At 36.3% G+C, this 25,860-nt stretch overlaps 1 protein-coding gene across 1 annotated transcript in view; it reads right to left on the reverse strand.

The window, feature by feature from the left end:
* Positions 1 to 25,860, reverse strand: part of thsd7aa (thrombospondin, type I, domain containing 7Aa) — a 129,668-nt gene that overhangs the window by 28,463 nt on the left and 75,345 nt on the right. Inside the window, exons 7-16 of the mRNA XM_084423264.1 lie at positions 19,811 to 20,005; positions 11,987 to 12,239; positions 10,137 to 10,252; positions 9,512 to 9,644; positions 8,468 to 8,571; positions 7,332 to 7,526; positions 6,002 to 6,268; positions 2,648 to 2,827; positions 1,061 to 1,199; positions 796 to 949 (exon numbers count right to left, since the gene is read on the reverse strand). Coding sequence (XP_084279390.1) covers positions 796 to 949; positions 1,061 to 1,199; positions 2,648 to 2,827; positions 6,002 to 6,268; positions 7,332 to 7,526; positions 8,468 to 8,571; positions 9,512 to 9,644; positions 10,137 to 10,252; positions 11,987 to 12,239; positions 19,811 to 20,005 — 1,736 coding nt within the window. The remainder of the gene's footprint in view (positions 1 to 795; positions 950 to 1,060; positions 1,200 to 2,647; positions 2,828 to 6,001; positions 6,269 to 7,331; positions 7,527 to 8,467; positions 8,572 to 9,511; positions 9,645 to 10,136; positions 10,253 to 11,986; positions 12,240 to 19,810; positions 20,006 to 25,860) is intronic.

Raw genomic sequence — 25,860 nt, forward strand, 5'->3', positions numbered from 1 at the left:
GGCCAATTAATTACACCGCCCTGCATCGCAATTGTTTCTAACTGATTTTGGGGAACTGATTACAAAAATAGTGCTTGTTTTGCTCTAGCATGTCACATTTAAAATATGGTGAGGTAAGGTGAAGAAATCTTGTATTATCCCTTAATCCCCGGAAAAACTGCCACAGAGACATGGTTCCTATCTTCTTCTGAGCCAAGTTACAACTGTTCATTCAATTCTCAGCTGTTTCGCACATGTATGACATTAGTTTATGTCTAATCTAGATTTCAAGGTTAGAATTATGGCCAGTGACATGATGACCCAGATGTTTTCTGTTACATTTGTGGGTGTTTTACTACATCCAAACAGTGACCGAAAAATACAGATTTTGTGAGAAAAACTTAATTATAAATTTGTGTCTATGTAAAGATCTTTGACATTGAAATTGAGTATTTGAGCATTTGTTAATATATATATATATACACACACACACACACAACTATATTACATAAACACAAACTTTTATGTTAGATGCGATTAATCACAATTAATCGATTTGACAGCACTATACTGTATATATATAAAATTCTAATTTTTGTGGAAAAAACTGTTTGTGATGTAAATTTTCATCAAATCATCAAAAAGTTTTGTAATCATCAAATTAGGTGGTATTAGGCCTTTTTTGGAAATCAGCAGATTTGTTTTTTTTCAAGATTCAGGCCTATCCAGGATTATCCATAACAAAATGATAGGGGGAAATATGATTTTGTGCTATGTCGAACATTAGACATGTTTCTGATCAATGTCTCCATTCACCAGTGGGCATCGACTCCAAGAGCCCCAGTCAGTCAGAACGCAGTCCTCGGGACAGGGCAGTTTGCTCTCTCTGGCTCCAAGAGGCATCTCTTCCGGATCACAGAGATAGTCTTCTACAGTGTCTGAAGGTCCATCAACGGTGTTTTGCATGCACCTTCATGAAATGAAACATCTGTTAGGACTATCATGAACTTAGCAGGACTTTCAAAAAAGGTGCATTACTAGTAATAATGTTGCTTTTGCTGTTGTTGTTGTTCAGTCATACCTAACTTTCCTCGTCTGTACACCTTCCCCACAGTTCTCTTTCAGATCGACATTGCTGACCTTCCAGACACTCCACGGCTCAGCCACCCAGACGTACTGACTGCAGTCGCTCAGGCATGGCACCACTTCATACACCTGAGGAAACGCCACAGAGCTTTCAGCTGGGCATTATAAAACTAACTTTTCTGTCACTGCTCACCAACTTTTGTGTGGAATAATAAGCTTTAATGTAAAAGCTTTATAGGTGAGGGTTTACAATGAGATTTAATTCAATCAACATCAGTTAATTCTTTAGTTTTCATGAACTAACATGAACTTTCAGATATTTACAGCATTTATTAATAAGGTTACTAATAATTTATAAATATATTATGGTTCGTTGTAAATTCATACCTGTTCATATACTACAAAAGTGTGGGGTTTGTAAGATTATTTATTTAAAAAATTATTTTATTCAGCAAGGATGCAATAAATCAACCAAGATTTTCATTTCAAATAAATGCAGTTCTTTTGAACTTTCTATTCATCAAATAATCCTGAAAAAAAGTATTATGGTTTCCTCAAAAATACTAAGCAGCACAACTGTTTTCCACATTGATAATAATAAGAATATTTCTTGAGCAGAGCACCAAATCATCATATTAGAATTATTTCTGTGACACTAAAAATTCAACTTTGCCATCACAGGATTAAATTACATTTTATAATATTTTAAACTAGAAAACATTTATTGTAAATAGTAATAATATTTCACAATATGACTGTTTTTACTGTATTTTTAATCAAATAAAAACAGCGTTGGAGAGCATAAGAGATATATTTAAAAAAAAAACATAACACCAAACTTTGGAACAGTAGAGTAATGCATGACCTAATATCAATTAATAAACTAAAATTAACTTATGCTAATTAAAATATCTCAGTAAACTTACAAATTAAAATGAACAGATTAATAAATGCTGTAAAAAAAAACATTTGCATTCAACAGTAATGCCCATTTTCCTTTCAGTTACATCACCCACTTAATATTCATGAGCCAATCTAACCAGGTTTATAATGTGTCCTGCCACTTTTAAGATAATTCCTTCGCCCTTTGGGCCTCAAAGTCATACATTTATCAAGATCTTGAATTAATAATTGATCAAAAAATGATTATTATACAAAAAATATAATTCAAAAAGATAACTGGTTAATCAGATGTGCAGCATCATCAATAATTTAAAATGTGATTTTTTTTTTTTTTTTTTACCTGAGCCTGTTGCAGGATTCCCGCCATGATAAGAGAGAGAGAGAAGATGAAAGAGGGAATGTGGAAAACAGAGAAGTTGTTACAAGCCATGTATTAGCCACTTCCAAAACCAATTACTGATGTGTAAATACACACAGTTTCAGCCTAGAAAATGTTAATGATCTAAATCTATGATGCACAAACAGTGTCCCATGATTATTTGAACACATTAGTAAACCCTATTGCTGTGCATTAAAGAAACATGCTATTCCGTTTGGTGCTTTGATCAAACATTTACAGCACCCCGGTGATAAATCATTAAAACAAGACAAGCACATATAACAGGGAGGTCCCTGCATACCTGATTAACATGGTCCAGTTTGGGGCATGGCCTGCCACCATTATAAGGTTTCTCCCGAAGCCACTTGGACCGTACTTTGACACCACTGCCGCAGGACTTGCTGCAACGGGACCAGTTTGACCACTCGCTGAGCTTACAGTCAGATGGACAGGGGATGATACACGCTTCCTCTATGTAACCTATGAGAGGTAAGAGAGAGTTGAATAGCGAGTCAAACAAACATGATGCAGTTTTGACGCTGGTTACTGGAGTTGGTCTAATACATTGTGACAGGTGACACAGCATCGAGTGTCTATGTTAAAGCAGCGTTAAGGTCAAGCTTGTGGCATTTGCACTGATATGGTCTGCTGAAGTTCCATTTTACATCACAACTTGCAAAGGTCATGGTTCCATTCTGGAAATTCTTGATGGGAAAGCTGCATGAAACAGTTCAAGTCTTGGAAAATGTCAGAGGATTATTCAAAAAGCAGGTTTTAAGCATTCCACGTCAAGTGGTCCATAATACTTTGGTATCTGGCCTGGATCTACCATATGGGCAATCTGGGCACATGCCCAGAGAGGAGCCCTCCGTGATGGGAGTTTTTTTTTTATATATAAAAATATAAAGGTGAATGAAAATACCTTATATTTATAAAGGTATATCGCGAGAACCCCTCGCTCAATATTCCCCAAACTCAAATCGATCGTAGTGCTGGACGAGGCCTTTCGAACGAGCCCACCCTCGCCTGGATCCCCGAGTTATAGCCGTTCAAAGTCGGGGGTTCCAGCGAACTGCGATCCGGTGGGGGGCGTCCCCGAGGCCCGCCACTCTCGCGTTTGAGCAAGGGTCCCCGTGGGACCTCCTCACCCAAATTTGTGCTCTCTGTGTCTTCGCGTTGCCGAGATACGAGCGATTTTCTTTTAAAATTGTGACGTCACCGGCGGCCTCCTGGCGGTCGCCATTTTGAAGTGGTTTTCGGTTAATATCTTTGGAGGGTGTGGTTGTCAGGTATATAATATAATATAATATAATAATTATATTATTACATTACATTACAAAGATTAAAGATTATTTAAAAACACTATTGAGGTAGAGTAAATCATTTTAACAGAACTTGACTTCTAAAGCAAAAATCGGCTTTAGAAATCAATGCGATTCAAAGATTGAATTTCTGCCATTTCATAAAAAAGATAACTTTTTATGTCACAATTCTGGCTTTATTATGTTTTATTATGCTTACTCAGAAGTCTAAGAAAAGAAAAGTCTGAATTATGAGATGTTAACTTAAAATTGCAAACTCTGAACTGTGAGAAATAAAGTCAAAATCGTGTGTTATAAACTCGGGAATCCTGAGAAAGTAACTCTGAATTGTGAAATATAAACTCAATTATGATAAATAAAATCAGAATTGTGAGACTGTGGCAGAAAGAGGCTTCTACATGCATTTCTCAGTATACTGTAGTGCTTTATATACAAATTGTTTTAAATCAAAGCAAATTAATAGTTAATGTTAAATTATTAAACTAAAATATTGTTAATATTTTGTTAATTACCTTAGTATTGGTAAAAACTCCTCATACATTCTCATACACAGTTTTGGTGTCACACAGTCTGTGTTTTAACAATAAATTGGACAACACAAGAAAAAATGTACATGCAGTCATGAATATATACTCCTCCAAGAGAAAAAAAAAAAAAAAGTCTAGATATCTGTAACACTTTTGAACCAGAACCCCTAATAAAGAAACTTCACAGTTGGATTAAACACCCTCCACCCGACACAAATCGCCTTGGGCAACATGTCAATCTGACAGCCTCACAAAATGGCAACCACGCTTCAAATGGTGAGGGGTATGAGGTCTGATTGGAGCGAGGGATGTCTCAGAGACTGCGAGAGCGAGAGAGAGAAACACCCTGCCTCCGTCAGCACATCTTCACTCTAGGGATGCCGAGTCTTTGAGCCACTCACGGGCCTCCAGCTGAGAGCGTACAATCCATACCAGAGGATTGTGACTCATAAAGAGAGAGGCCTTAACGTCACAGAGCTCCTGCATGGCCCACAACATCCCACATGCTTTGATCTAACGCTGTAGTTTGCCACAGTCTAATCTCGGGCTCAGAGGAAAGGATTGCCAAATGCTCGTTTCTGAGCTCCTTGCTCCAGGAGGTGGTGAAAGGTGCCCAAACGGAATTAGACAAACACAAGTGCATTTTCCACCAAGACAAGCTCTTTGCTTACTTTACTTTTCATTACTAGAGCTTCCTGGTAGCTCAAACAGTAGAGCGTTGGCGCTTGCAACGCTAAGGTCATGGGTTCAATTCCCAGGGAAAGCAAGAACTGATGAGAATGTAAAATGTGTACCCTGAAATGCAATGTAAGTCGTGTCTGCCAATGTACTTGAGGTGGGGTAACTAAAAGAAAGGATTTTGGCAGGCAAGATAAACATCCCAAAACACTGACTGCATTTCAAATGATAGGATGCAACTGATTTTTGTGTATTTCAGGCCTATTTTTAGTTTGACGCATGAAATTGAAGGGTATTATATACATATAGTTCAGTCATGCAACTCTAGAGGGCGCAGGCTGATTGCAAACCGCAAGGAATCACATCATTACCATATGGCACAAGCTGATTGGCCTCTGCTGATTCGGCAGCCAATGAGATTGCTTGATCAACATTTAAATAGTCTGATTCAGTGTTTGCTGTCTCTATCAGAGTTCCTCTCCACCTCCCCCAGCTCCACCTATTTATGTACGTCTATTTATGCAGCAGTGTGTCTGTGTATCTATTAGCAGTAACAAATCCATACTTGCTCTGCAACAGCAATAATCAACAGCAGCAGCAGCGTAGCAGATCTAGTCTGTCAAGACCAAATACATTAACACTGCCATATTCAATAACTATTCCGAGAGTTGTCATGATTGAAATGAAGTATTTTTTCATTTTCCCAAATACTTATCCCAGATTAGAATATAAAACGATTGAACGTTTGGTTAATTTAGCATGTATCGTCATATGAAATGTTACTTTTGTAAAATTAGATTATTTATTTGTAAGATGTATTATATTATTATTTTGCAAAAAAAAAAAGTGAATTAATAAATAATAAAAAATAAAAAAAGTTTAATTGAGTAAAACCAATACAAATAATGTCTAAATTTACAAGATGATAATTTTGTCAAAAAACACTCTTCACAACAGCAACACTGGCTCAACCAATGATGTGAGTTTGGGGGCGGGACTATTTGTTTTTCCAACCATTGGCATACAGGGAAGTGTTTAGAAAACCTGTTTGCAATAATAATTTTAGCAATTCCGTTTGGTGACACCGGTGATGCAGAAATGACTCGTCTTCTTTTTTTTTCACCCACCGTGACTGTTGCAGCGTGACGTCTCCACGAGCCGGTTATCCTGGTCGTAACACACCATGGCTTGAAACCGGTAACCCTGGCCACACTCCTTGATATCCCCTAGCACTTTCATACCCAACAGGCCCTCTACTCGTCCACCCTCGGGAAGGATGCAGTCGGACCAGTTCCCCACAGGCTGGGCGTTGTACTTGTTGCAGGGACAGTACTGGGTTTCGCTCAGAGGAAACATCTGTGTGTTTTTACATTGCTCTCTCTTTTTGCTTTTACCTGTGTACAATCACACAAACATACAATACTTAGATCAAAAGTTTAAAGGTCATGTTATCCATTTCAAAATGCTTTCATGCTTAGAAGAATAAATCTTTTGTAATAATATGATACGGTACGCACAGAAATGACCATGTAATGGTATCTAGCTCCTTTGGTCAAAACACACTGATCTGTTAATCATTAGTAAACAGACTTATCCAAATTGAAAGACCTATGGCACTAATCTCATGTAATCCCTTTTGCAAAGTTGCTTGACTTACAGCAAATCTTCCAAAGGGCGAATAAGTCTTGGCACGCACCCTGTATTTAGTTCAACTCTAAGTAACTGGCTAAGCTTCTCATGGCACTTTATACTAAAGGTTAAAACACATTTCTGGTTCAGGTGAGGTTAAGGCATCTAAGAGAGAACATTTTTGTAAAGCTATTTGTAACAGAGGGTTTTTCCTCAGGTTAATCAATCATCCTCATGACTCAATGGACAGATTTTCTTGAATTTTAAAGAATACACACATAGATAAAACAAATCTGTTGAGAAAATCAGTAAAGGCAGGAGTTTTCAAATTGGGTCACAGAAAGATAAGGATGAAATTTTCAAATTCATAATAATTTTTTTTTTTTTTTTTTAAGTCTTAGATACACACATGCATTTAAAAATAGTATTCAAAAGTAGTGTGCTTTCATTTTAATAAATAAATAAATAAAATAATTTTTAGTACAATGATAATATGAATGCCATTTTTCGCTTGTTTAAACACATGTTGACTTTTTAATATATACACTTTTGTAATATACACACATATTTCCAAACTTTACTGTTTTTATTGGATTTATAGTAGACTTCAGTATGCTCTTATGCTTAACATTATAGATATCTTACCTACTGTAATGCATAATATATGTATAATAATGCAAAGGACAAAAATGCATCTGAAAGAATGTTGCATTAATGTCGTGCATTATACAGTAATCTAGTTCTGTTGAAAGCGACGTGGGTGAGAAAAGCCAGTTTGAGGACTTTGCATCAGGAAGTTATCATTAGACCTGCTGATCCAGCACTTACCAACAAGAACCCTTTTCCTGGTTCGGACGCCCACACAATCAGCGGCGCAGGATGAGAATTTGGACCAGGCGGTGAGCTGGCAGTCATCCTGGCATGGAAGCTGGCAGGATTGAGTGAGTTGAGGCATAGGACCCGCAAAGTTGAGACAGGCTGCAACGTCTGCAGGTCCACCATCCAACTTCTTACACGAGACGGCTGGGGGAGAAAAGAAGAAAGAGATGCCAGACAAAGAAAAAAAATGCACTTCTCTGGGTTAACACTGATAAATATCAGCCCAGACTCACCTATAAAGCCACACATACTGAATAAAGATAAGCATCTTGTGATGGATTACACGAGAAGGCGGTTAAATGCCTATTGACTTGAGTAGCCGGACTGATCCAGATTTATATCGTTGAATGAGGGTGAAAGCTATTGTATTGGATTGCTTCTTCGGTCATGCTGGCGTTTTGAGGGATACTGTTACGGGTAATGGTTGTTAATGTAAGCAGTGCTGAGAAGTTGATATCTAAAGAAGCTTTTACCATTAAGAACTTTATATTTCACTCAAAGACCAAAATATGCGAACATCATCCATTTTTATAAGCAAGATACTTCACTTTTCTTTTAATATTGTCTTAAATTTTAACACAATATTTAAAAGTAGCCACATAAAAATGCTTTTATGTCAGTAGAACCTTCCATATGCGGTAAATGCATCTCTATCAGAGAAATCAAATGCTCAAATAGTAGCAAAATCCACTGTCTCGGGGCGTATATAACATACGACTCTCATCTTTCGTTTTCAAATTATGTTTTTCAATCGCACCGCAGTAATGGCCTGCATTTGAACCCTGAGAGGGTTTACTGGTGAGAGTCAAGAGCAAAGGGTTCAGCTTCTGACTGCTTCAGAGAGCTTCCCGAACCTCTTATAGAGCATTTCGTTTAAATTCAGAAGAGTTTGCACAAACCTTTGATGCTAAACACTCAGTCACAGATCAAATTAATACCGATCTCATGCATTTAGCATGCGTTTAACTATCTCCCCAGCTGCAAAGTAAAGCACTGCTACAAGCACCAACACGATTATGTTAAAATTGAAAGATGTTGCATCTCAGTAGCCAGTTTTTAAGTTGATAATGAGGGTTTTTCTGTACCTCTAGCCTGTAGTCCTGGTCCACATGTCTCCTGTGCTCCAGGACTGTCCTGCCGAATGATCCAGGGCACCAACTGACACCTGCGCCACTTGTGGGTTTTCCACCTATAGCACATATAAGGCAGTTTAGATTTGTGTGTATATGTATATATATATAGGATCAAAAAATTGTAAAAAAAAATTATATTGTAAAATATTATTACAATTTAAATAAATGCTTGCTATTTTAATATATTTTAAGATGTAATTCATTCCTGTGGAGCAAAGCTGAATTTTGGGGTTGGCAAGATTTGTTTTTGTAAGAAGTCTGTTGATTGATGTTCACCAGGGCGCATGTATTTGATTTAAAAATACAGTAAAAACAGTCATTTTAAAATAAAATTTAAAATAACTGTTTTGTAATTTATTCCTGTGGTGGCAAAGCTGAATTTTCAGCATCATTACTCGAGTCACATGACCCTTTTGAAATCATCATAATATGCTGATTTGATGCTCAAGAAATATTTCTTATTATTATAAATGTTGAAAACATTTGTGCTGCTTCATATTTTTGTGGAAACGGTGATAAAAAACATTTTCTCAGGATTCTTTGATTAATAGAAAGTTTTAAAGAGCTCGAAAGAGCATTTATTTAAAGAAAAATGTATTTTGCAAGATTATAAAAGACTTTACCGTCACTTTACAGTCACTGTTCAATTGAATAAATGAATCCATAATAAGTAAAACTATTAATTTCTTTCGGGAAAAAATTAAAATTTTAATTTTAAATAATTGTATTACAGAAATTTCATAAAATCAGTTACAAAATGTAAATATAATATATATTTAATATTTGTATTAATTTCTTTTACGTTTCTATACTAAAATTACAAATTATATATAATAAACATAATACATAATAATATAGTAATATGATGATAAAGTAATAATATAGTAAGTTTAGTCATTTATTAAGTTTAGGAATTAATAATTGCACTTTTTAAAAAAATGTATTAGTTTTTTTTCATTTCTGTACTAAAATTGCAGCCAGAGGTATTGTGTTCACCTGTAGCCTGGACAAACAGACGAGGAATCGCATTCCTTCTCCTGGAAGAGCAGTTCTGGACAGTCTTGGCCCCCGTTAGCCGGAAGCTGAATGATAATGCGTTTCCTTGATTGCTTCTTTTTGATGTTGCCACCTGGATATACACAAGAGGATGGACAGAAAGTATGAAATTGTCACGAATAAATATAGAAAATCTTGCAAAAACAACATCCCACTGTTAAATCTAATCGGTTCAGTAGTCTCTCTATGACTCATGAGGACGATTGACTGTGTTGCTTTCAGCCAACCTTACCTTTATTACCTTTGGAAATGTTCATGTTAATGTATAATTATTCCAGCAACCATCTGCTTTTTGGTTTAATGACTTCAATATAAAGTGCCTTTTTTTTAATAAACGTGATTCAGTGATTGTTACTCTCACTGAAGTTCTCCACTGGGTGAAGGCATCTATAAATAAATATGTGCAAAGAATGGTAACAAATAATCTGTTTCTTAACAATAAAAGACAACTTCAGCCTTTGAGAAACATTTTTCTATTCTTATTTAGTTCAAGAGATGCATCAGAAGTTTTAAAGTATATGTCAGTTACATAAGTGTGTGTTAAAAAGCAGAAGCAGAGCAGCACCTGTCTGGCAGGCGGAAGGGCAGGGTGTCCAATCACTGTACGGAGTGACCATACAGTCTCTCTTGCAGGGCAGAAGACACGGTCTCACAGTCTCGGGACGCAGACTCTCTGGACACCTATATATAAACACATTAAATCAGGATGAACAGATGCTCAGATGCTCTTTAGAAGAAGCACATAACGTGTAAAAGTGTAAAAGCTCATCTTAAGATGCTCAGTTTTGATACAAACTTGTTCATGAAGCTTGAGTGCTGCTGTCATTAAAGCAAAATGAAAACAAACCAAATATTAAGACATTATGAAATCAATGGTATTTTCTAATGTTCAACTTTTCACTATTGCAAAATAAAATAGCAAGTGTTACATAGTGATAATAATATCAAAAGTTTGGGGTCAGTAATTATTTTAAAAAATTGACAGAAATTAATACTTTTATTTGACAGTGATGCATTAAATTGATCAAAAGTATCAGTAAAGGCATTTATAATGTAATGTAATTCATAATCAAAACAATTCTATTTCAAATAGATTGTATTGATTTCTATTTATCAAAAACTGTTTGGTGGTATCCACAAAAATATTAAGCAGCTGTTTTCAAAACTGATAATAAGAAATGTCTCGTGAGCAGCAAATCAGCAAATTACAATCATTTCTGAAGGATCATGTGACATCTTAAAATATATTAAAATAGCAAGCATTTATTTTAAATTGTAATAATATTTCACAATATTACAGTTTTTACTTTATTTTAAATCAAATAAATGTAGCCTTGCTGAGCATAAGAGACTTAAAACATTAAAAAAATCTTACTGACCACAAACTTTTGGTAGGTAAAGTATATACATTGCATAATATAAATAATGTGATTTCAACCTCTAATATTGCATTTTTGTTTTTGTTATATACATCACTTCTCTCTCAATCCCCATCCCTTCATCACACCAATATTCCTGCTCCTTTCACATGAAATCCCATAACGATCAGCATGCGTCTCACGTGTGTATATGAATGTGTAGATCGGTGGGTAAAGCCCAGCACATGAATAACCCCGGGAAGAAAACGGGACTCATTTCCATTACCAGCATGGGGTCCCTGAGCTACACACCCTGTTTCCACAGCCACTGACAGAATAATGCTGTTATTAAACTGAATAAATAAACAGATCATTTATTTTCCCAGTAGACGCCTTCAGGGAAAGACCAGATCCAGATGCTTAAAACTACAGACTGAGAGCTCATTAACTTAAAGCCTCTATCTGTCAATAAAAATCAAGCGGAGGACCTCAAGATTGAGCTTTATAACCAGAATGCATGTTATATACATATAACAATAAATGTTTATAAATATAATCTGCTTCAATATCTGCTCCAACAAATGACAATAATAAAATAAATACAAATAAATGAATAAATAAATTGGGCTGTCTGTGACCCACATGAGGACACATATGGTTTAGACAGTAAATAAAGGTAATTGGTAAAAAATGTATGAGGATCTAATTATAGTTAAAACACTGTTTAATAATTAGTAGAAAATCATTAGCAATTAGTGAGCTCTTTGTTAAATTTTGATTAATATAATATAATATAATATAATATAATATAATATAATATAATATAATATAATATAATATAATATAATATAATATAATATAATATAATATAATATAATATAATATAATATAATATAATATAATATTCGGCCAAAACTCCATTCTGTGATACAATAAAAGTATTATTTGTAAAATTGTAGTGGGTTTGCTCCTCCACTATTGACGCTCACTGTGAGAAATGCTGCCAGTATAGATCCAGCAGAAAGTGAAATGGGGAGTTATATAAATATACACATACTTTTTAGGAGGCACCTGTCCCACATTGACCCGTACACAAATGACTTTGCGCGTCTGCATGCCGACCGAGCAGAACGCCTCATTAGTGCCGACTCCTGCTCCGGCGCGGCTGAGCGAGCTGTTGGCAGACGGGACGGAGGTGTCCTCTATGCACTGACCCCAGGGTCCCGTCTGCCAGTGGTACACAGTGCAGGGATGATCATTGCAGTTGCGCACCTCCTGTAAGGCACTGCTGTTGGGGCACTGACTCCCACCTAGAAGATAAAAAGGGTCAGGTGTTACAATACTGGCTAAATCATAAACCCAAACTGTAAAAATACATCTGTACATTGTATTTTTACAGTTGTAGCTATCCTTAAAGTACAAATCTGTAATTTAATGCACAGGGAATTAGAGTCTATAACACATATTACAAATTGGATAGTTACTACTACTGTATGTATTACTCCTGTGAAAAAAAAAAAAATCTCAATATCTATCTATCTATCTATCTATCTATCTATCTATCTATCTATCTATCTATCTATCTATCTATCTATCTATCTATCTATCTATCTATCTATCTATCTATCCTCTGATATATGAGTCTATGGACCCTATTTTAACAATCCAAGCGCATGGCGCAAGTGCACTTAGGCATGTCCGAATCCACTTTTGCTAGTTTAACGACAGGAAAAATGGTTGGCGCACCCGGCGCATGGTTTAAAAGAGTTGTCCCTATTCTCTCACTGAGTAATGGGGGCGTTTTGTGGGTGTAACGTGCAATAAACCAATCACAGTCTCATCTCCTTTCCCTTTAAAAGCCAGTTGCGCTCGCGCCATGGCGGATTCGCTATTTACATGACGGAATTTGCAAGCGGAAAAACTGAACGCCTCTCTAGCGAGGAAACGGATCTGCTTGTGCGTGAAGTTAAAGCATGTGAGCAGACCATCTACGGGACAAAGTCTACGCACTTTGTGGACCCAACAACGTTTAAACAACGTGGCGCAGGATGTGAAAATGATAACTGCGTCGGGCTGAAACTAGCAAAAATCACTTGCGTCGCGCCTGGCGCCGCATTGCACCACATTTATGATAGGGCCCTAAGTGTGATGCTACCACAACCATTTCTGTCAGGATGAGAGCTGTTCCCAAATTTATTTACCAGGCATTGCTTTGTTTTCTTTACAACCTGCAGTCACACAAAGCACTAGAATCCCTACGGAGTGGTCAGCCATTACCTCAATGGTGTGTCTTAACGACCGCATACCGATCAATGGGAAAATGGTAAACCAGTGAATGAGAAAAATTGACAAACCATGTATCAAGCAGTGCTCCTTTTTCAAGAGCACCAAAAATAGACTTGTAGCAATGCAGAACACAGTCTTTCAGTAGCTCGTTTATAAAAAGGTTATCGACTATTATCACACACTTCATTAGACATGTGAGAACCATTAGAAAACACTTGCCGTGAGCAGCTAGTCACGGCCACCATAATGGCCCTGAAATAGAGAAAAAACTCTTCAGAGTTACAAAAGGAGGGTTATTTGACTTCCAAAGCATCTCATAGTGGTTCAGGGCATGCCAGGGCAGTGCATTAGCAGAGCTTCAAAAAGCTGCACCAGAATCGCATTGTTTCAAATGGGGATTAACACTCCCTCCGGTTGTTTATTGACCTGTGACTCAGATGAAGACTAATCCTTTGTACAATTACAAAAGTGAGTCTGTGCACAGCTCAGAGTAATTGCATGTCCTTGGTCCATCTTTGCACCATTAAGAGCAGCAGGTCATATTGCAGCTCCAGCCATCCACATTTCATTTTGTGTTAATCTTCATTTGATTTAGAACGCAGTGATGCCTACACGACATCCTCAAGAAGTGGTGCATTTAAAAATAGTCAAACCCTTCACTTAGAAAGAGCAAATATGTGTTACATATGTAACCGTGCATTAAAATGCATAATCATAAATATTTTAACGTTCCATTAAAATGTTATCCTTTTGATATGCACTGGGCTGTCACTAGTGAGATAACTTTTCCAGGACACTGAACAAGGTTCAGGGACTGGCAACTGAAACGGTGCTACTGCTCAGTCTGTGATCTGTGAACCTCTCTCTAAACAGACACATCGCGTCACCACGGGACTTGAAAACTGAATTATGTAATTGCAAGTTATGTACAACCTGCCCAAAAATACGTCTTACGAGTTTGAGACCAAACATTTGATTTAGCATCATTATGCCTCAACTGGTTGCAACCATTATAGCTGCAAGTTATAACTGACAAATTGTTTACAAATAATTTGACACATTAAAAAACTATTTTATAATTGTTACAGTCAGATGAAGAACATAAAATGGATCTAGCCACGTCATATCTTAAATATTTTCCATATTAGATGTATACTACTGTTCAAAAGATTGCAAATTGAAATATCAAATTTTGTAAATTTGTTAACGATATAACATCAAACATATTACATTTATTTTAATAATCTTAACAATGATTTTAATTCAAATAATATGAATCAAATGAATGGATAGTTCACCCAAAAATGAAAATTCTGTCATCATTTACTCACCCTCAAGTTGTTCCAAATCTGTATGAGTTTCTTTGTTCTGCTGAACACAAAAGAAGATATTTGGAAGAATGTTTGTGACCAAACAGATCTCGGTCCCCATTGACTACCATAGTATATATTTTTTCCTACTATGGAAGTCAATGGGGACCGAGATCTGTTGACTACAAACATTCTTCCAAATATCTTCCTTTGTGTTCAGCAGAACAAAGAAACTCATACAGATTTGGAACAACTTGAGGGTGAGTAAATGATGACAGAATTTTCATTTTTGGGTGAACTATCCCTTTAACAATGATTTTAATTCAAATAATATGAATCAAATTAAGGGATAGTTCACCCAAAAATGAAAATTCTGTCATTAATTGCTAACCCGCATGTCGTTCCAAACCCATAAGATTTCGTTCATCTTCAGAAACAAGTGAACAAATGAACAAATGAAGATCTTTTTGATGAAATCTGAGAGCTTCATAAAGAGATCATGGGCCCTATCTTGCACCCAGCGCAATTGACTTTGTACACCGACGCATGTATCATTCCTATTTTGCACCCGCGCAAAGCGGACTTTTCCCTCCACAGACGCACGTCGGTTAACTAAGAAATACACTTGCGGTCCCCGGGGCGGTTCAGCGCAAAGAGGAGGCGTGTTCCGGCGCAAACGTTCCCTCATGCTATTTTACAGGTTTAGAAAACAATTGCGCCACTAACCGAAAAAACTGTTTAAAGTCAGTGGCGCGTTGCGCATGTTATTCATATGCTATTTTAAGGGCGCATACTTGGCCTTAATCAATGTAGCGTGTGCACAACGCGCATACACTTTGATTCTCTCATCTACACACAGACGCAGCAGTTATCATTTTTGCAAATCATACATTATTACGATAGATAGATATAGATAGATAGATAGATAGATAGATAGATAGATAGATAGATAGATAGATAGATAGATAGATAGATAGACAGTTTATTATAAAAGCATACATCTAGTTTACACATTTACCCAAATTATCATACGCCTGTTTAACCGAAGTTAATTTGGGTGTGTTTCTCCATCCCCAACGTCCCTGACGGGAACGTCGGTCTCCTCGGCTGTGAACGCTCCTGGCATGCGCCTGGCAAACCCGTCGTTATAATAGGAATACGCTTTAGAACAAGCGCGCCTGCTCTTAAAGGGAATGTGAGATGTCGCTCTGATTGGTTTATTTCACGTTACGCCCAAACCACACCTATGAATAATGAAGCTACTTCAGACCAACCCCTTTTAGATTTGCGCCAGGCGCAAGAGTAATTTATCCCGCCGGGAAAATAGCAACAGCGCCAAGACCCGCCCACAAAGTTACTTGCGCTTTGCGCTTTGACACTTGCGTTTCAGATCGTTAAAATAGGGCCCCATATATCTTATCCATATAAATTGAGTGGTTTAGTTCAAATTTCGCTTTATATAATGAACAGATTTAATTTAGGCTTTTATTCACATATAAACATTCATCAAATCACACATCAGCTGTGGTAAACGGAAGCTCATGCATGTTCGCTTGATGTGCGAGAACCAATGAGGTTCATTCGTGTTACGCAGCGTGTTTGAGCTTCCGCAAGAACCAATGAGGTTCATTCTCGTGTTACTCAGCACATTTGAGCTTTTACAAAAGGTTTTTTCTCGCGCGTCAAAGCAAGTTTGGTTGAGCTTCTGTTTATGTTCGCTGATCAATGTTAAAATCTGAATAAAAGCCTAAATGATATATGTTCATTATATAAAGGGATCGAGTCTCTTCAGAAAATTTTGACTAAACCAATTCATATGGATTAGTTTTACAATCTCTTTATGAACTTTTTGAAGCGTCAACGTGGTAGTTGCGTAGCTGTCAATGGAGTGACAGAAATTACTCAGATTTCATCAAAAAGATCTTCATTTGTGTTCCGAAGATGAACAGGTTTGGAAAGACATGAGGATGAGTAATTAATGACAGAATTTTCATTTTTGGGTGAACTATCCAGTTAAGTTTACATGTTTACTTTGCAACCTTTTTTTTTCTTTCTAAAAAACAAAAACAAATGTCTCTTTCAAATTGTCCTTGGCACCCATTTTGCAGCTCTTGGAACCTCTTTTCTATGAGGCCCTCACAACCTATATACTCCATAGACTAAAATGAGGTAACTGGAGTGGGATTGTACATTTCTATTCCTACTGAGACAGCTAGGTGTTCCTCCTGTTCATTCTTCATGCACAACATGGACAGCGAAATGACCATTGCTTCATGCTATTCTCGCCATAATTCACACAGAGGCAGATGGCAAGCAGAACAGGATATACTAAACTTCATGCTACTGTCAGCACACATCTGCTTTCTCAGACGCTTGTCATCAATTCGGTGCACCGTCTCCTGCATCGTTTGAAGGCTAATAGAGTACCACAGCACGTAGCACAATTCGCCACAGGGCAGAACGCGTCATTGCGCATATGTGGCCATATATTTGTGCTAAAACTGTAATATATAAAGCAATCCCACTCCACAGACGCACCAAACACACTGCCTTTGATTATAGCACTAGAATGACCGTAAAAATGATGGAGCAAACCAAGCCGATTTGCTCTCAGTCAGCAGTGCAAGTCCTGTTCCCTCAAGCTGCATATTTGTGGAAATGGATTTCTGGCTGGTGAGTGGTGGAGGGAAGGAAGAGGTTTTAGCCCAAAGCAACCACTTATCCATCAGTCTATTACACATCAGATACACACTTACAGCCTGAGCTCACCTGAGGTTTGAATCACTTAATGCTCAGAGACCCTTATTACCTTGTTATGGGCGGCGTTTTTAAGCCGCTCACATGGAAGAAAGTTAAACTAACATAAGGGAGGTATATGCGATAAAATATTCATAATCTGCTCATGTCTACTTGAAAATCTGCATGGATATAAATCCACAGCCGTAGAAAATAACGGTAGTGATTATATCTAAGGAAGCAGAAATCTTTGGAGAGACCTTTGCAAAACCTTTGCACCTCTAGACGATTCAATACTTCATTAAAATATGAATCATAGAAAGGTCTATAATGTTAAACACTTTTTTCAGCTGGATGCTCTGAGGAAAAGAAAGCTCATGTTGCACATAGTGCATCAAGTAAAGCAATGCTTTATGGCAGTGGTTCCCAAAAGGGGGGTCGCGGCCCACAAGGGGGTCTCGGCGAGCTCTCTGGGGGGTCGTGTCATATTTTGAAAAGTTTTGAGTAATGAGCATTCAAGTCGTCCGTAACTTTTTCTATGTTAAAAATGTACAAAATGTATATAATGAGCGAGTTCATCATGAATCCATCTTCCAAACCGTGTTTTTTTTCTTATTCTGAATCACTATGATACACCTATAATAAGTGTTTATATTGGGACTATTTAACACTGGTTCGGATCGCCGCCGCTGCGGAGTAGTGGTACTTAACCTGCGTGACTCGTCATAGCCAAACACAGAGAAGTAATTCCGGCTCCAAAAGACGCATTATTCTGTTAACAAACGCATGTTTATTAACGATCGCTATAGCGCAAAAAAAAGGAATGCATGCTTTAAGGAGAACGATCATATTACATTAGCTCATTTTATCCATTACCTGGCCTGGCTGACCAAAAATGGGATTTTAACCATGACAGCCTTAAAAACCAAATACATATGGGCCAGACTGACCCTTGAGGATGATAAAGATGTCTTACCCTGTTAAAGATCTCTCCACGCATTGAGCAAATTACTCACGACCAGCAGATCCTCACACTTATTGATAAAGCCTCACAAATAACATGCAAGTATTGAGGTCCCAGACAGCAGTAATTTTGTAATAGCCTATATATTCATTCTTTTTGTTTTAACCTACACACCAGTGTGAATACTGATATTTTTTATTGCGATTCAAGTAGGGACAATTTATAGGCTACTCTTAGGCTTAGGTTTTTAAATTACAAATGGCCCACTGATGTTTTTGTTATTGTATTTTCAATATTAGGCTATAGGCTATTATTTGTGCATAAACATATCTGGTTATAGTAATAAACATAGCCTACCGTTTGCTTGAAAACAACATATTTTGTCATCCTTGCTGCTAGCCAACAAGAGCGATAATATCATTAAATGTGAAGGGGGACCCTAAAATATTTTCTTGGGAAAAAGGGGGTCTCAGATAATAAAAGGTTGGGAACCACTGCTTTATGGTAAACTAGGAAAATTGAAAGATGCAGGTCAGAAAAATCGACTGTGACCTGTTGTCAAAATTGCTGAATAAAAATGTCACACATGTTTTCAGTAAAACTCTCTGGGTCTATATATATATATATATATATATACAATTTTATATTTAAATTCAGTAATTTCACTTAAATGGCAATGAAAATGACCTATTTATTGTCATTTAAGTGAAATTACTGAACTTAAATATACAAGCTTGACAAAAATGATCATTCTAGAAGAAAATTTCAGATGGCACTTAGAGGCTTTTGCATCTGAACTCTTCATATATATATATATATATATATATATATATATATATATATATATATATATATATATATATATATTCATATATATATTCAAATTAATGCTATTCTTTTAAACTTTCTATTCATCAAATCATCAAAACAAATATTACTGTTGTCACAAAAATATTACTCAGCACAACTGTTTTCAACACCGATTATAGTAATAAATGTTTTTGAGCAACAAACCAGCCTATTATAATGATTTCTGAAGGATCATGTGATACTGAAGACTGGAGTAATGATGCTGAAAATCAAATTTTAAAATATATTAAAATAAATACAGTTAATTTAAATCGTAAGAATATTTTACAATATTACTGTATGTTACTGTATTTTTTAACATGTAAATGCAGCCTTGGTGAGCACAATAAACTTTTCTTAAAAAATCTTACTGACCATACATTTTGAACCATAAAATATTATTCCCATATATGTTTGAACTGATTATTATGAATTTTATTAATTTAACTTCTCACTGTTGCATCAAAAGAAGCCTGTGATATCATATAGATGCGTAATTAAATTGCTTCCATGTTAAAATGTGTTTTTTACACTCATAAGTCTCATAAACAATAACTGCAATGTGCATACTATGTAGTAACATACTAAGGTACATCATTGTTCGGCTCAGTGGAAATCTAGTTCTATCTAAGAGACGTTCGCAAATCTCCTGTCCGAGCACCAGCTCTTACACAAGAATCTGCACCATTTTGGTGGAAACGGGGTATAAGTGGTTGGATAATGGTAAAAACCCTACCGTCCCCTGAGTCGTAGGCCAGAATGGAGCGTGCTCTGGTCTGCTTGCCCTCGGTGTTCTTCCCTGAGCATGTGTTGGAACACAGAGACCAGGAAGTCCAGGGACTGAGCACACAGTCTTTAGGGCAGGACACCTCACACAGGACAGGCATGGGAAGGATGGCATCCCGACACAGCTGCCGGTCCACGTATTCACCTGGAAACAGCAAAACACGGGGCCTGTTACAATCTCACATCCTAAATAAGGATGCCAATGGACTAGCAAACATTATGTGTACGCTGATATGCAACCAAATGAATATGACAGGTCACACTGTAACAAATTAGAAACCACAATGATAGGGCAAAGTGTAACAAATTTTGTATCCTCAAAAAAAAAAAAAAAATACACCAACAGGTTTCTAAAAGGGAAACTTAATTCATTTGATGCGGTGTTAAATTGTGTGAACATTAATACACGTCACTGTGCATAAATCTAACCACACAAAGAATTCATACAGTGCATGTGATCCACAGCCAAGTGCTGTCAAATCTACTCATTTCCAGACTGTGCACAAAAACACTAAGGAAAAAAGCACACACACATTTACTCACACGTACTCCTTTACACATTAACACTCTGCTTAAACAGTAGTATATATATGCACAAACAGGGCCGTTGATCACATTCAAAAGAACCAAGACTACATTTATAAGGCTGGACACTTCCTTAATGTCCCCTATCCACCTTATTTTGCAACACAAAAGTAAGCTTTTTTTATGTGTGAGATTTCTGATTCTATTCATAAGCCTATAGGTAAATAATTAAGAATAACAAAGTGTTGTAAGCGGTAAAACTATTTGCGCTACACACCGGTCTGTTTATGATTATGATAATGAAATAAAAATAACATGATCACAATTAAAAGTTTGCAATATAAAGCAGTATAACAGAGTATAAGTAAAATAACTATAAGTGAATGACAGAAAGAGATGATCCGGAGATGTTTGCAATCACATGAAATTCTAGCCAATTTATCCACTGCAACTGCGTATCATTAACATTCTGACGTGCTCATATGACTATGAGTACTTGAGATGATTAAGATTTGTTTCATTAATTAAACAAAGATATCACAAAACAAAAAAAACAAAACAAAGCATGCAAAACAAACATAAAAAGCACAACCAAACAAAAAAACAAAACAAAAACAAAGCAATGCAAAACAAACATAAAAACCACAAAACAAAACTAAAACTAAACAAAGCAATGCAAGACAAACATAAAAATCACAACCAATCAAAAACAAAAAACAAATCAATGCAAAACAAAACAAACATAAAAAAGCACAACTAAAAGCACAAACATAAAAAAGCACTACCAAAGCAAAAACTTACTTTTTGCAAACAAAGCAAAGCAAAACAAACATAAAAAAGCACAACCAAAAAAAAAAAAAAAAAAAAAAACAAAGCAAGCAAAATTAAAACAAAACAATCAAAACAAAACAACAAAGCAAACCAAACAAAAAAAAACAAAACCTAGAAAAAACATAATTTGCTCATAGAGGTCATCTGAAAGACCTAGTTTTGGACACCAACCCCTCTGTGGATCGTGCACCGCACCAGCCCCTAAATCGATCGGCGAACCCCACCCTGAAAAAGAGCCCAAAGTGACAGAAAACCCACTGAGTCAGATGACACTGCATGACCCCATGGGACACAACAGATCTATTCTCATCAGCACCAGACAACAGGAATCAATAATTGAGAGAAGAGGGGAGGCACTAGGGAACAATGAGGAGAAAGCGTTGAGACTGGGGGTGGGAAAGAGTTGCACTTCCTCACACTGCTGGCATTGATACACATCCAAGAGGAAGCATTTCACACCAGGAAAAAATCATTACAGTCCATTACAGACATTCATTTGCTTTTTAGAGGTTTAATTTGAAAAACAAGACAAAGAGGATCTTAATACACTAAAATACAGTAAAAAAAAATAAATAAATCTATTCACAACCACATTTATAGAGCATACAATATCCATGTTAAGCTGATAGCTGTGTTTTGGAACAAAGTAACCAGTCTAAGCTGATCATTAGCTGGTAAAATAAAATAAAATAAAATAAAATAAAATAAAATAAAATAAAATAAAATAAAATAAAATAAAATAAAATAAAATAAAATAAAATAAAATAAAATAAAATAAAATAAAATAAAATAAAATAAAATAAAAAATAAAATAAAATCCTACACATAAGGCACTCCTCACAAATCCTTCAGACTTGAGGAAAAACAAATCAACTGTCCTCATGAATAACTCAATGAGAACATGCTGGGGGAAACGTAATATCAGCTGTACGTCTAGCCCTTATACATCTCAGATGTGTTAAACCTCACCTGCGTCTGACTGTCCCCTGATGGAAAAGAAGCAGACAGCATCTGACATTTCGTCTATTGAGCGCTGTCACATTGTGATGAGGCTGCACGCTACTCTTCTCAAAGTTAATGAGGGAGAGAGGGAGTTCAGCTAAATGCAGACTGACTCTAACAGAGTTAATTTCACTTATACAGGCGCCTCTGCGCCGGTGCCAGAACAACATATTCACCATCTACCCGTCTGCGAGGCAGGACAAAGAAAGAGGTGACCTTGAACAAATCATATTATTCCTCACTAGAGCAAGGTATCTGGACTTAAATGGGTCAACATGTTGCAGCAAGCCTGTGGCTAGGGAGCAACAGAGTAATGGCCTTTGTTTCTTTCAGTTTTTGGATTCTGCACTCTCTATAGTGCATTCAAATACTATTTATTCATTTGGGTGTAAGGATATGTAAGGATATAATTGGATGAAAATGGATACTTTCTGAATTTACAGGTGTTTGATCATGTGATCTAACAGTTTTCGTATTTGTCTATTTCACATTAAAAGGTATTACATTAAAACTCTTACATTGTATATGTTGGTCATTTATTGTTATAAATGTACAGTAATGGCAGAGAATAGGCAATATTAAAGACAGTGTCCGCCCAACTTTTCAGCGGCATTGGTTTCAGAGGAATTTTTCCATTTATTTCTCCCATACGGATTTAAATATATATTATATATATATTATTATCATCTTTTTTTTTTTGTGCTTGTTTTGACTCTCTGATTTGTGGAATTTTCTGTACAGCATCATGGGTAATGTAGTTTTTCACCACAAATTCCACTGTTAAACACAACTGTTATAAAACTAAGTTGAAATAAAGTGGGCTGACGCATTTAACATCAGCAAATAACATTGAATATCCTCGTAAGGTTATCTTTAGTTTTTACTTCCGGAACCTGACTGTTGCACTCACAACTTCACCCAAAAATGAAAATTCATAAATAATTTATTCAGCCTCATGTCATTCCAAACCTAAATGACTTTCTTCATTTTGTGAAACACAGAAGAAGATATTTTAGCCATATAATGAAAGTCAGTGGGGTCCGTTGTTGTTTTGTACAGTAGAAACAGCCTTCAAATTTTCTTCTTTTTTTCATTTACAGAAGAAAGAAAGTCATACAGGTTTGGAATGACATATTTGGTATGTTAATTAAGGCATTTGGGTCCCCAGACAAAATCTGACCCACAAACGGCAGCCCAAATCATTAAATTACCATATCAATGACAAAATCAGCAGTGCTTTGCTTCATATTTATACATGCCGGACCACTTTGACCCACATATACAGTATATTTAAGAGGAGAAAAGTTAGCTATGCATTTTAGGGTTAATACAGGGTGATCAGTTTCTTCAGTTAATAAATGAATCATCGAACTGTTTAATGAATATACATGTTAAGGAAGGTAACTGTCTAGGCGATGAGGTTCGTATGGGGGGTGGGGGGTGTCAGTCATCTCCGTGGTGACAGCTGAGGCACAGACAGTATGACACCTTCAGTTGGTGTGAATGGGATGCTTGATTATGAGCCTTGCAAAACTGATTGAGTTACACACACACATACACACACACACACACACACACACCGCCTCTCTCGCTCTCTTTCTCTCTCCCCCGAGTCCTCATTAGCGATGTGAATGCTGAGGTTCTGGAATGTCGCAGTAATTGCCATGTCCGCACACTGAAATTTACTGGAACAAGGAGCGAAATGTGAGGATGTAAAATACAATTACAGTGCGCCGCTCATAATTGATTCATTAACGCAAGCCGAGTCGTGTCGCACATCCAGACAAGACATTAACAATAAGGAAAGAAGTCACAGAGTTGCCGGTTGTATTTTAAAAAGTGAATATCCTACGTGTCCCTCATATCCACATTAATTTAAGGTTAATTATTTTTGATAAGCTCACTGAATGAACCTATTTTACTTCCACATGTTGGAGACAGGCTTTCCACATCGTTCCTTAATATTCACTCAGCTATGCTCTAGTCTCTATTATATGAAATGAATTAGATCGGATGAATCAGGTTGGCGGCACTGAATTTTGCTCCCTCATCAACCAGAGAGAAGTGTTCATCCATAAAATCCCATTAAAAAGAAATTGTTAGTACAACATAGCTGGGTCATTTCACTTCTCAAAAATCTATGAAGTGATAGGCTCTATAAATAACATAGATCAAAACCAAGACAGACGAGATGTTTTCCAGCTCTACATAATTAGATATATAAGTGGCTTCGGATAAAAGCTTCTCAAACAATGTAATAACTCTCAAGCCAACCTCAAGCAATATTAGATTATGTGTGCTTTATGGTCTTCATGTTTGTTTGTGAATGCTACCATTCAAAAGTCTGGGGTCGGTAAGATTTTCTATTGTTTTAAAAATAAATCCCCTATGCACACCAAGGCTGTATTTACTTGATCAAAAATAAATAAAGTTAAAACAGTAATACTGTGAAATATAATTACCATTTGAAGTAACTGTTTTCTATTTTAATATATCTTAAAACGTAATTTATTCCTGTAATGAAAAGGCAGAATTTTCAGCATCAATACTCCAGTCCTCAGTGTCACATGATCCTTCAGAAATCATTCTAATATGCTGATTTGCTGCTCCAGAAGCATTTCTTATTATTATCAATGTTCTGTGGAAGCTATTACATTTTTTCAGGGTTCTTGAATAGAAAGTTTAAAAGAACAGCATTCATTTGAATTAGAAATATTTCACATTATACATTTTTTTTACTGTCTATTTTGATCAATTTAATGTAAAAGTGTAAATTCTTACTGATCCAAACTTTTGAACGGTAGTGTATTTGTTTAAAAACATTTACTTCTTTGTTGTTGTAGAATAAAATGTTGAAAATTTTTCATTTATTTATTTTTTGACCTTTTAAAATACTTAAAATAAATTAAAATAAAATCGTATGGAGATGGTGGAGGATTTTATGGGGGTTGATATAAAAATATTTTTGAACAATTACATTTTATTAAAGTGTCCCTATATTTTATGCTTTTTCGAAAATGACCTTTCATGTAGTGTGTAGTATAGATGTTTGTGAAAGTAAAAGGTCTGCAAAATTTTTAAGATCAAAGTGCACACCAAATACAGTTATTGTATCCTAAAATTATGAACTGATTCTGAACTGCCGAAATATACTGTCACACTTCCATAATTACGAAATATACTGTCATAATTCCAGTCTCACTTCCTACAAAGGCCATCTGACCAATCAGAGCAGAGCATGCTCTCGGAAAGGAGGGGTTAAAAGATACTTAATTCTTTATTGAAGTGTTTTAGACACTGTGAGAAAAGAGGTGAAGCTGCAATGTATTACCCTGGTAATCCAGAGTTCTCGCGAGAGCACAAGTTGAATTTGCTCAGCGAGTTACTCTGGTGTCGAGTAATGATGCTCATTAAATATGCCCCTCGATCTGAGCTGCACCAATCACATTGGGTTATCTGATATAGGTGGGCCTGAGGCGAGCTAAACGGATGACGACAGCGCTGTGACGTCGAAGTCATTAGTAAACATTGCAAGATTGGCTATGGATGAACACCAGTTGTTTGAAACGGCTTTGGCCGCTACAATGAACGAGTTAGACTTGGCTTTTTATCTAAAACAGGAACAGAAGACGCCGCTCGAAT

Source organism: Rutilus rutilus (genome assembly GCF_951802725.1).
Source record: "Rutilus rutilus genome assembly, chromosome: 11".
Classification (NCBI taxonomy): Eukaryota; Metazoa; Chordata; class Actinopteri; order Cypriniformes; family Leuciscidae; genus Rutilus; species Rutilus rutilus.